The following is a 13139-nucleotide window of genomic DNA, read 5'->3' on the forward strand; positions in this document are numbered from 1 at the left end:
AGATGTCCAAATGTAGAGAAACAAGGTGATTTTAGGCTGTATTCACACCTGATTTGTTTGCGCAGTTTAAACAGATCCTGGTGCGTTTGCTCATTCAGTTCGGTTCATGTCGGCTGGTGACAACTGAGTGTATCAAACACCACAAGATGATGTGATATGGATAAATGGCACATGTTAATTCAGCCATCTGCCCCATCATGTTGCAGTAAGCCGCCAGATGAAGTTCAGTTGCAGCATAACAACTCCAACCAAGTATTTGGACTCCTCATGACTAATAAATTGATCCTGATGTGTAAAATAGGTGAAGTGCCCCTTTAACTTCCTAATTTGCCCTCATGTTTTCTGCTGCCACGTGGGCCCTTTCACAGCAGAAAAATCAAATGCAAACACACTTCCCCTGCTGAAGAGAGTGTGTTGGTGGTTAATGAGCTTTTCACAACCCTTCTCTTTTTCTGAATTGTGACGGGTGCTTTATTGGAAATGTTCCCACCAATTCATCGATCATTAATTCAACGTACTTAAGCATGTCACTGTAAGGTGCATCATTCTTGCACATCACACATCTGTACACCTCTACACTAGTTTACCGGTGGCCCTATGGCTGTGTGGTGCACCTGTTGACTGCTGTATAGAAGGGCGGTTGTAATGACAGATGTCAGGTCAATAACACTCCGTTTGAATTAGGCACACCCGACAGACCTCATTTTAGTCGATCTTAGGGTTGTTTGCACAAGTCCAGGCGCAGTTACCTTGGCTGTATGTGGAGTGTTTACTCTGTGGGGAGCAGAAGATGTGCCGAAAGGAGAAGAGATGAATGCAGGGAGGAGGTGCAAAGTGAATCCTGGAATTTCAAACGCTGATGTGGCCAGCGTGCAGCACAGCTACTGTCTCAGTGTCCTATTTAAATCTTTTTTGCTTTTCATAGAAATTTGCTTTAACGTTGAAGGTTGCGCTGATTGGCATTATTACTTCTTTAATGGGAAGCATGGTCTTTAGAAACAGGATACTGGAGTGGGACATTAGACTGTATGGGATCAATCTGAATATTATCAAGGAAAAGGACTTTGATCTTTATTGGACGGGCAGAAAGGCAGGATTGTTGGCTTTATTTGTTGGACGTCTTGGTTACCCTCACTAGTGCAACATGAGGTCACCACTTCAGATGCACTGTTTTCCGCAAAATGTACTGAGTACTGAGTGCTGTACTGCACTGAGTACTGTACTGAGCTTGCTCCACTGCTGACCACGCTGTCGTGTCATGACCAGCGTGTGAACAGGCCACAATGTTGGCTTTATTAATCCAAGAGCCACAGAGGGCTGGGCAGGGCTAAAGACAAGAGAATTTCTGGAATTTAGGCCTGGTCTAACACTCCAGACCCTACCGCCAAACCTACGTGAAGCAGATTAAGTTTGCATAATCCAAATATTAAAGATTCAGTACCAGAACCAAGTACCAAACTGCATTTACGGATGGTGGAATTTTGTGTCAAGTATGGTCTAGATTGCCTATATAATCCATCCATCCGTTAGCTATACCTGCTTAGCCTTTTAAGGAGATGGGGCTGGAGCCAATCACAGCTGACATTGGGCGAGAGGCGGGGTACACCATGCACAGGTCACCAATCAATCACAGGGTTGACACATAGAAACAGACAACCAGTCACGTTCACGTTCACACCTATGGGGCAACTTAAGGTCGCCAATTAACCTAGCCTGCATGTCATTGGATTGTGGGAGGAGGAAACCGGAGCACTATGTGATCAATCCTATTTCTATCCTTTTTATTTTAGCCCATTGCTGTTAGAACCGTGTTTCCCAACACACATTGTTGCGAGCGAGTGAACCATGTGGTGGCATGAGAGCTTGCTATGCCTCCAGAATACTGAAAATAGTATTGGAAAGCTGTGAAGCAGGCTGTGTGTTCTTAATGCGGCGCTCTTTAGCCATCACGCATACTGTATCCTGTTGACAGTTTTAATCTGGGCCTGTTTTTAGATTGCACATTGTGCAGCTATATCACAGAGGATCATATAAATTAGTTTGGGACTTGCAATTTACAATAATCAGTATTACATAACTCGTATCAGGATCAGGCCCTCTCCACTTGTGTCTGTGGCTGATTTACCCCATTTTTGTTCCAGTTCAGCTTCGGCTTCAACATTGTCTCCTGTATAAAACATAACGGTACACATCAGGGAGCACTGCCAACAGGAAACATTCAGTAATATTGTCCTTTATGCATGATAAAGGCTTTTGTCAGTCTGTTCCACAAACAGACCCACACACACACACACACCTCTGTGGCTGTTGCTTCCACATGGTTTGCATATTTCCAGTATCCCTCACTAATGTGTTAAGACTGTATCAGCAGCCACCGATAAGCCCTGTGTGTACACTGGAAAGACAGGTGGGAAAAGGCTCATGCTGAAGTCAATTAGCAATCCTGTTGCGTATCAGCGACGCTTTCACTGCAGTGGCACTGTATGTACTAACATTTACTTAACAACTAAGCTCCTTTCTTCGGTGTGGGGGTCAACTCTGGAGTTAAATACATGGGATAAGCACTTAGAATACTTATGAATACTTTCTCATTGAAGTGCTGTGTCTTATACATGTGTGTTTCTACCCCTTTCCAACCTAGGAGAAGAAACGCAGGCATACTCCCCAGTTTGGAGGACTTGCTCTTCTACACAGTCGCAGAAGGTCAAGAGAAGATTCCCGCTCATAAATTTCTCACAGTAAGTCCTTCAGGTTCAGTTTGACGGTTTGTGCTAAAGTCACAGCAAGTGTCTCTTCGCTTTTGATGGTTTCCTTTACATTATTTCTAAATACTCTTTGTTTTAGGCGCTTAAAGCCACTGGGCTACGCACAGGAGATCCCAGACTGAAGGAATGCATGGACACCCTCAAAGAAACCCTAAAGAACACATCAGATGGCGTCACGCTGGACAGGCACCTATTCAAGAAGTAAGGCCTGTCGTGTCTGGTCTTGTTTGGGTGTTTTATCTCCATCATATACACCTACCATAGTGGCACTTTTTATCGTGTTTCCCAAGAACTTGTTACTCTCTTCAGCCTCAAAAAAGCATTTTAAGCATTTTGATGACCATATTTTTTTTATGAGCAAATTCAAACATACTTAATTGTTTGAATTTGCATACTGCATAAATGCACAAATATATCCATCCAAAAGCATTTAGGCAGCAATTCAGTTTTTGTGTGACTTGTGGCACTTTCATGGCAAGAAATTCTATGCATGAGATCGTTCTGTTCCTTAATGCAGTAAGAATTGTATCAGTGGTTGTGATGTAAGGTTACGCAGCATTGGTGGCATCAGAATTACTGGTGGCTTCTTACAAATATTTCATTAAGTTTCAAGTATATGGGCTCATTCATAAAACTACATTAGAAATTGTGTGTGTGTATCTACACAGACATAACATGAAATGCTTTCTGTCGTAATAGCAAAGAATTGTAGTTACTGTAGGTCACTAACCTTTGGCGCTTTGGTACAAAACCCACTAGCCCTCCTCAGCCTCTAAGTCTGAAAGAAAAATGTACTTGGATATCGGAGTCATGGTGGGGGAAAGCGACAACTGGATGTCCATATAACTGCAAAATGCCCTAAGCTGTATTTTTTTGAAGAGATACTTTCTTAAAGAAATCTCTGGGTTGCGCTCAGTGGGGGAAACCCCTGACTCCCTTTCTTTCGTCATTATAATAAATGAATAGATTTTTGTCTACAGGAAGGGAAGCTCTCAGTGTTTAATTTCACTTCTTCTAGTGTGTGTTGTGGAGCCAATCTGAACACATTAAGACTTATGGAGAAGTTTGATTTGTTTGTGTTACTGACATCATGGTGGTTGCCGGTCATTTGTCCACAGAGGGAAATTCCTTCTACTTTTCTCAACTTTAATGTTTTTTGGCTCTAGTGACCGAGAATATGAGCATCAACACATCCCTGAAACCCTCGGATAATGTCACCGACACTACGTCCACGGTTTCCTACACTCTGTGGTTTGAAAGCGATCATTCATCATTGTTTGGATTCATGTTGGGTCACACTATATGGATGCAAAGCAGCTGATCAATATGTTATGATGAAGCGTCTTCATCAGCCACTTTTATTAACATTCACAGAAGTTTGTCAGACTTCAGGGTTGCAACTTGGTCCAACTTGGTTGACAAACGTTCCCCTCAGTTGCATGCAGTCACAATATTTTAGCATGGTATTTGTGGTTTATTCATCAGGTGTGTCCAGAGCAACATTGTCCTGCTCACTCAGGCCTTCCGCAAGAAGTTCGTCATCCCAGACTTCCAGTCCTTCACCTCCCATATTGATGAGCTGTATGAGAGTGCCAAAAATCTCTCTGGAGGACAGGTGTGTCCTTAGATCCATGACTCTTTCTTTTTTTCTCCCATCATCATACTTATTTAGCCCATACAGATTCATTACCATCAGTCTGGTTTCAGTCTGCATTGTACTGGTAGATCAGTCCTTGATTACAAATCCAGGATGGAAGCCAGTAGCACTCTGAACTGATTGAAAACCATTGTATTAGCACTCTGCCGTCTTACACCTGAAGGAAAAATCCACCCCAGAACATGTTAAAAGGATGGCAGCTGAGCTAGCTGCTGCTTTTCACATTTCTTTCACATTTCACACTTTCTGTGTGTTGTGTCGTGTCATTATTAGGTGCTCAGACCTTTAAAAATAGAGAGTTAGTAGTCATTTTCACCTGTGCTTTTCCTGCTTTGACAAGTCAAAATGTCTGCCGTGAAAAGGGTAAACTGAGCCTTCATCCACACTAGGCCGGCTGATTTAGAAAACACAGTTAATGTGTGCAAATGATGAAATCACTATTTCATTAGCACGGAAATGACAAAGTGAATGTAATTACAGGTTAAAGACAACACCTGTGTTGTGTGATCAGCTATAATGACATTTAAAATGAGTTATACAGGCGAATCTTTATTGCTACTTTTAAAAACGACAGCTTAGGGTGGAAAAAGATGTGGATGTGCTGAACGAAAAGCTCCCTGGGTAATGCGGGAAATGACTCGCTGTAATAGTCCTAGTGGAAGGAGATAAAAGGCCCAAATTAAACAAAACACTGTCCTGAACTAACTCCTTTTGATATGAGCATATGTGGGTGGATTTTTCCTCTCTGGTCCTCGGATGAGGATTTGACCTGTCAGTCTTGTCATTGTGTATTGTCAGTGGCGTTAGCTTTCCATTGAAGCCTGAGCCTCAGCAGACGTCAGTGGTGTAAGATGAACCGCTGCTGCCTCGACACCCTTTCATCTGTCTTGCCTCTCTTTCAGGTTGCAGACTACATTCCTCAGCTTGCCAAATTCAGCCCTGACCTGTGGGCCGTCTCTCTGTGCACTGTGGACGGACAGAGGTGAGACACAGTCATGAGCAGGACAGAGCATTAAAGAGACACTGTGATGTTTTTATATTTGAACACATTACTTTTAATGTTTTAATGTGAATGTTTGTTAACATTAAAGTGGCAGCTTTGTGGGTTAAATAATTAAACGTGTACACTTGTAGAATTAAATGTAGTGTAATAAACACTCTTTGTGAAGCTTACAATGGTCAATATATGTGTCAAAGAAGTGTTGGTGGTTCAACTTTATGGTTTAATTTATTGCAGGGCATTGCATTATAATGTACAGGTGTTGGCTTTCCTGTGTAACCCCCCCCCTCTCCGCTTGTACTTTCCAGTACAGATGAAACTAGAACAAGGAGACAACGTGTAGTATATTGATGTCAACAGGTGTTTTGATCTGCTTGTTCTCTGACTGTTGTAAAATTCCAAAGGTGTGTGTATTTGTTCTGTTTGTGTAAGAGAGGAAGTCATAAAGATAACATGGCACTGAACAGATTGTTTGGTTCTCTTATCGTGCTGTAACGCTGTGTCACTGAAGGTCATGGTTTTCCTTGAACACAAGGGATTGAATTGTTGTATGAAATGAAAATCTTTCATTTTGAAGTTTCTCATTCTGAGCGTTTCTAATCGCTGACATCGCAGCTGCTTTGCCTCCTCAGATAACGTGTTATCTTTTGTCTTTTGTAGGCACACAGTCGGAGACACCAAGGTCCCCTTCTGTCTGCAGTCCTGTGTCAAGCCTCTGAAGTACGCTGTTGCTGTTCACGACTACGGCACGGAGTATGTGCACAGTTTCATTGGGAAGGAGCCCAGTGGCCTGCGCTTTAATAAGCTCTTCCTGGATGAAGATGGTGAGTCTTTAGGCTCTTCTTTGTCTCCTTCCTTATGTTTACGGAGTATTCGTCTGTCTGGGAGCATCTGAAAAGCCTATCAGCCTATACGCACTCTCCCTTCTCCTCAAAATGTTTCAGCGGGGAGATGATGCAAGTTTGATAACCGAGAGTGTCCTGTGTGATTAAGAAGTTAGTGTTTCCTATTTCTGCAGGATAAAATTATTAGTATTTAAATCATTGAGCATAAAGTGGGAGTGAATTATAGTATGTTTACATCCTCTGTGTGCAAACTGCTAGTGACCACCTACAATATCAGCCTCTGATTTAATGCTTCAGTGCTATTTTTGTCTTGTAAACAAGGGAGTGTTTAGGTTAGAAGTAGCATTTTTCCAATAGCTCTGGAGGCTCTGGAGATTCTGTTCGCCACATGAGTCCAGTGACACCAGGTGGGGCAGTCTGTCATCACCCACACAGATAGTTACTCAACAATGCTCGTCGACTGTCTAGCTTTAGCATCCTGGAGAGAGAGGTGTGACTGAGCTGCCAAGTGAATGAGTCAGGCGCTGGCATTAGAGGATTTTGTAAAAATGTTTGTGAAAATAAACGTGGTTTGGTTAAACTGAGCATGTGAATGGCTACCCAACACATGAACTGTGCTGCCTGAGTACTTAGGATGATATTATTTATGGGACTTTCTGATGAAGATAAATCCCATAATAGTTATCATGATGAAAGTCTGGGTTGGGTTTTGTCAGAAGAAATGCCTCAATCCCCAGGCTGGTACTTAGACTGCAGCCATCTTGTGGTCAGAGCCTGTGTGGGAATTTCGCCTCTCTCTCTCTCTCTCTCTCTCTCTCTCTCTCTCTCTCTCTCTCTCTCTCTCTCTCTCTCTCTCTCTCTCTCTCTCTCTCTCTCTCTCTCTCTCTCTCTCTCTCTCTCTCTCTCTCTCTCTCTCTCTCTCTCTCTCTCTCTCTCTCTCTCTCTCTCTCTCTCTCTCTCTCTCTCTCTCTCTGCGAGGAGAGCCCCGTGGTTGTTGCGTTGTGTAAGGAGATCACACGCCAGTGAGGAAATGTAGGTGATGTAAGTGCTGTACTCTTTTAGAGATCTGATGGAGGAAGGCCTCCTCCCATCTGGACGTTGGACGTGCGCAGCATTACTAGAACTAAAGAGGAAGAAAGCTCACTTCCGAACAAGTCGTGGAAATTCCTGTCAGAAGTCACATGACGTCACCAGCTGACAAATAATTAACAGGACTGCAAGACTTCACTATATCCCAAAAAAATATAAATCTTTAGATGAGTAAGACTCCATCTACCTCCACACGTGGCTAAAAACACTGAAACAAGTTCTTCTACTTTATTGGAACACATTGTTCCTCATCAGGATTTGCATTGCAGCCGCTGTTTTCTAAGAGTCAGGTTAGGATAGAGGTACAAAGCTCAGTTTAGTTCTTACAACATAGCATAGATACAACTAGGACAAGTTTCCACACTTTTTCAGCCTGCCAAGCAATGTACCTACCTCGCCATGCAACTATACATTCAATCCATTTGGCTGCTTTTTTATATCAACTTTTATCAAAGTTCAGTCGTAGCCAGAGCAATGTTTTTATCTGTGGTATCTTGAGTCAATGTGTGCTCTACATGTATTTGATTCTCATTGTTTAATCTGTCTATAAACTAAACTCCCTTACACTTTGATCCTCTATAGCACGCTAACTGACCTCTTGTTGTTTTGCAGATAAGCCCCACAACCCCATGGTGAATGCTGGCGCTATTGTTTGTACTTCACTGATAAAGGTAAAAGCAGTAACACTTTTTCCCCCCCTCCTTCATGTGTGTTTTTTCATGTCCAGTCTGTGTGTCATTTCCACTCAAACCTTAGCTAGAAAATTCCTTGTATGGTGGGTATCACTGAGCTGCTTTATCAAGTAGATAAAATGAAGGTTAACATAAATATTGGCAGCAGATAAGATTTGACTGTTTAACAATGGCCTGATTAACCTACATTTGTTTGAACACAATAAAACCCACTCAAGAAGACTCACAGTAACAGTCTTCTGAGTCCACTCCTTTTTTAATTGTTGTTTTGTGGTATTGTTAGACAAAGATTTCTGACTCTTGACTCAGCTGGAATTATTTCTAGGTCACTACCTTAGTCCACTGCCATGTGTCTTGTTGTGGTGATTAAGACTTGCGCTAATCCATCCTGAAGGCACTTAGCCGCCCCAGCACACACGCTGTTATTGACCCTGCTGAAAATAACCCGCACGGAGAGAGAGCTAGTCAAATGCAGGTGCACGCAGACCAGCCACAGTCTGCTCATGAGTACAGAGAGGAAGTCAGATAATACCTCACCTGCTCCAGCACCTCCATCTTGGCACCAGAGTTAGGTGTGGCACTATTTCAATGTCTCTTGAGTAACTGGGTGTGAAGACAGATTGACAGCGAGTTGGCTTTCCTTGTCACAGAAAACAATCGCCCGTCATCCATCAAATCAAACCAGCTGCAGCTCGCAGGATCACAAAGACAAAGGAAAGATTAGACCCGACTTAAGTGCCACCAGTGTTCGATTTTTAAACTCTTTACAGCTGAGCAGTTTCATTTTTAATTCTATAACCCTACCAGGCTCTTTTTACATAATTTGGGCTAGCACTATATTGTGCAAGAGGTGTCTATAAACACCTTCACTGTGTGCCAACTCTGCTGCTTCTTGCAGCTGCAGGGCTGTAATTGCAGGTGTTTGCTCTTTAATATGTTGAAATGAATTATGGATCATTGACACATTTCCTGTTAATTAAAAGATGGTCGACTTCAAGGACTGGTATTTGACTGTAGCTTTATTCTGGAGGTGACCTTACGTTATGCCAAGCTTTTGTCCCAAGCACTTAGACTTTGACCTGAATTGTACGACTAATGATATAAATCAACCTTGTTGCATTCTTATTGATGTTGCAAGACACTATGGGTTATCAAAACTTGGAGGCGTGACCATTTGTTTGTTTTTACTTGAGAGGAACGTAAGGAAAGCCTTCAGAGTAATTAAACTGTACTGATGGTGCCAATATCATCCCGTGTATGAAGAAGCATGCTGAAGAATGGGGCCTGTTTTGATTTACGTTTGGACATCTTGTACTTAAAAGAAACAGGCAACAGAGCATAACAGAGTAGCTCTGTTACAAGGGTCTGGGTCTGGGACCTGTATGTTTTCAGTGTCCACATGTTGTTAAAATCCCATTCCCTTTTTTTAAAATTTAGTTTTTCCACCTGTGCTTCTTGTGCATTATCACCTTGCAGATATTTAACTTAAGTATTCTTTGCCTCATATGCCTGACCAGATACTTTCTGTTGACTGGAAAATCATTCAGACACTTTGGCATTTATCTGCAAGTTGTTGCCTTTAGGGATTAAATATTGTGCTGTCGTTACACCATGACAGAAAACCAATATGCAGTCACCTGAACAGTACAGTCACCACAATGCACAAGCTTATGTGATGATGGTTTATTAAATAAATTGTGCTTTTTATCTTGCATTTAAAACAAAGATGACAGCACATTTTACAATGACATGTTTTTGAAGTAGGTTCCATAAAGTTATTTTTTAAGCAAAGTGCTACTAATTACCTCTCAGCAACATTTATGCTTATGGAGCAAGAGATTAATGACTAATCCACTGAAGGACCATTAAACGGTATGACATCTCTGTCTTTTCTTTCTGAAAATGTTTTTGTGTAAAATGTGTTAGGAACAATGTGCTCAGGGCCTTGGCAGGAAAACGGCTAACTGCCTCAAAAAGCCATTCAAATCTATGCAGGCATTCAGACACAGTTTTCTACTGCAGTTTTTAGTTCAGTAATAATAAAGTAATAATTCACTTACTTATTACTTTCTGTACCTTACTACTAAGGCAGGTTGAGGAAACATTGAACCTTGATTCCAAACTTTTGTTACGAGTATTAAAAACTGCCCACGCTTGTATATAACACAAACATATCTGGTTTGTCTTGGCAGCATTTTGATCTGTTCTATAAGCAGTGATGTTTAGAAGCCAACTGTCGCTTCTTTCTGTGATCTTATTTTTTTTTTTACTTTTAGCAGAGTGCACAAGACAAAACCTTCTGTTTCTGCTGCTGTTGTCATATAACCGCTAGACTTTAAAAAGTCTGAAGTCACAAAATACTATGTGCAGGATTTACAGTTGTTGCACAGAAGTAGAAAGATATATCAGTAAATTGTATTAAATGGATACGTGGTCACAGACAGCTGTGAGGAAGTTGGCTTTTTAACAGAATAGTTCAACATTTTGGGAAATACACATTTGCTTTCTCCCAGAAAGGAAGATGAGAAGATTGATTTTATATCAGCAAATGGATCAAATCACTGTCTGCAATGTTGCAGGGTTGGCTGTTAGTGACAAACCCAAGTATTATCACCAGCCTCTGCAGTTTTCCTCTAATGTTTTTAGCACATTGGTTTGGTTTCATGGCAACTTAACTGTTTTATTCACTCTCTCAGCTCTTATTAACAGCATTTTCAGCCGCAGCAGGAAGAGGTTTTCTGAAAGTTAGCAACTATCTGAGAGTTTTCTCCGCAGTTGAGGCCCAAGGCCAAAAAGAGAGCTAAAAGAACGGTGTTTACAGTTTCATCCGCAGACCTCAAAAGCAATCAATGCTGCGAGTACGGAGCTGGAGTCCGGACATGTTTTAGCTAGCTTTGCTTTGCAAAAAGACTGGAAGAGCTGGACAACTGACAGTGCTGTTGTTTACAATTAGGTTTTAGCAAAGGTTGGAAGATATGGTCTGTGAGCCTCAGGTTAGGGTGGTTCTCTATGCAGGCACGATGGTACTGAAGTTGGCACCCTCACTGTGACGACAAGACTCCAAGAAGCAGCTCTGTGCCAAGCTGTTGTTTACCAAAAAAATAGTTCCAACACGTAGCTCCCTCTAAAACCACTAAATATTGTTTCTGTTCATGTACGGGTTAAAGAAATGCGATGCAATGTGTTAATGAGTGAGATTTCATGTTGGAAGGAAAGAGCCGAGCTAGCTGTTTCCCCCTAAATGCTAAGCTAGCTAAACCCGACTCTTACTCTGTACGCGCACATATGAGATTAATATCATTCTTCTCACCTCGCTCTCAGAAGGAAAGCGCATAAGAATTTCCCCTAAAATGTTGAACTAATTCTTAAACATTGCTGGCAGTGGTGTGAATAGATCTATACTGGGCTGAGACAAAGCACCTCCACTGTATATTTAATATTTTTAAATCCTCTATGTCAGGAAATCTTCTCGTTGTATTCTCTTAAATACCACACAGCACAGTGTGGTCCACTCTCAGGAGCCTTATGATAGCTGTACTGCTGTGCTTGCAGTAGTCAAGTCAAACAGGCTGCCCACCAGTTTTCTTACTGACATGGTTATTTCTCTGTGCAGGAAACCTGTTAAACTGCCTAATAAACTGGGCAGGCCACACCCCAGAAATGATTTAAGACATCGCCTCACATTTGCAGAGACAATAATGTGTGTGTTCACATCCGCTCACCATTGTCATCAGTGTCTCAATGTGTTGTTTCTGTTCTCCTATACTGAAGCACAAATGTCAAGCCGTTGGTCAGGTTGCCCAGTTTGCTTTAACCTCGATGGGAAAAACTATGGGATGGTTGCCGTGGCAGTATGCCCCAAACTGTTGTTACATGGTGCTTGAAGGCTACATGTTGTTGCTGTTTTTGTATGTTGTTGCATATTTTCCAGACTTAGGAACTGTGGGAAATAATGACTGCTGCTGCAGGTCAAATGACGTTGGTAATTTTTTCTTCCTTTTCCATATCTATCTCCTTCGCACTCTCCCAATCCCCTGACCCCCCCCCTTCTCTCTTTCTCCTCCAATCAGCTCTCTAGAAACCCCATATAGTGACTTCTTAACACCTCCATCTCTTTTTCTTCTGCACAGTAAAGTGTAGAATGTAAAATGTACTGTCAGTCACACATGAGGCATTAGCCCTCTTTAAATGTAAAGTTAAAAACTCTTTTCACACCAATCAAAACATAAATAGTTCAGTATTTTAAATGTGTAACGAATGCTATAGCACTTAAAATGTGCATGCGTGTCCATGTTTTTCTTTTGCTGTGTTTGCTTTGTGGGAATAAGCAGCATCACTGAGCTTACAGTCTGACTTGATAAATGTACACTGAGCTACAAGCTGTGAATTTTCCTCTCTGAGGAAGACCATTCCTCCCTTCTTTCCCTCCCTCCCCACTGTTTTGGCTGACAGGCTCTTTGCACACATGACACATGTTGACCTACAGTAGATGCACATACACATACACACACACACACACACACACACACACCTGCATTATGGTAACCCATAATACAAACTGGCCTGCATACACCCGCATCTCGGTGCAGAAAAATAGTGTTTTTTACTTTTTAGACTTGAAATAATATTGAACCCCTTATTTAGAATCAGTGAGATGTCGTGGTGAGATGTAATGATGAGACATGTTTTTCTTTAGCTGGCTAAGCTCTGGTAATTCACATGTCTACTAAATTTCCCTTTTAACTCAAAAAGACTTCCCTCTTTGTAACCTATTCGCAGTAAGCCAATCTTATTAATATTTTGTATCCACTTGTGTAATTCTCGGCAAAGCTCATGTGATTTCTTTACATTTTATTTGTAATTAAATCTATTCACATCTGCTAATTCTCTCGTATTCATATGTCAACAGTAGAATTATCATTTTAGTATTATCTTTTATGATGCTCTGCTTGTCCTCTGCAACATCCCTTAGTGAATGAACTGTACTAACTGCTTATTCTTTTGTTCCCTCCTCAGCAGGGTACAAGCAACGCTGAAAAATTTGACTATGTAAGTATTCAGAAGTCAGACCTGCCTCAGACATTAAAAATA

At 41.6% G+C, this 13139-nt stretch overlaps 1 protein-coding gene across 3 annotated transcripts in view; it reads left to right on the forward strand.

The window, feature by feature from the left end:
* glsb (glutaminase b) overlaps positions 1-13139 on the forward strand; it is a 30526-nt gene that overhangs the window by 2892 nt on the left and 14495 nt on the right. For 2 of the 3 annotated variants that reach the window (XM_070914261.1, XM_070914263.1), the window contains exons 2-8: positions 2642-2738; positions 2845-2966; positions 4251-4380; positions 5325-5404; positions 6083-6246; positions 7969-8027; positions 13065-13097. In XM_070914261.1, the coding sequence (XP_070770362.1) occupies positions 2642-2738; positions 2845-2966; positions 4251-4380; positions 5325-5404; positions 6083-6246; positions 7969-8027; positions 13065-13097 (685 nt within the window). The remainder of the gene's footprint in view (positions 1-2641; positions 2739-2844; positions 2967-4250; positions 4381-5324; positions 5405-6082; positions 6247-7968; positions 8028-13064; positions 13098-13139) is intronic. The other variant, XM_070914262.1, reaches the window with a different exon arrangement.

This window comes from Enoplosus armatus, chromosome 11 (assembly GCF_043641665.1).
Source record: "Enoplosus armatus isolate fEnoArm2 chromosome 11, fEnoArm2.hap1, whole genome shotgun sequence".
NCBI lineage: Eukaryota > Metazoa > Chordata > Actinopteri > Centrarchiformes > Enoplosidae > Enoplosus > Enoplosus armatus.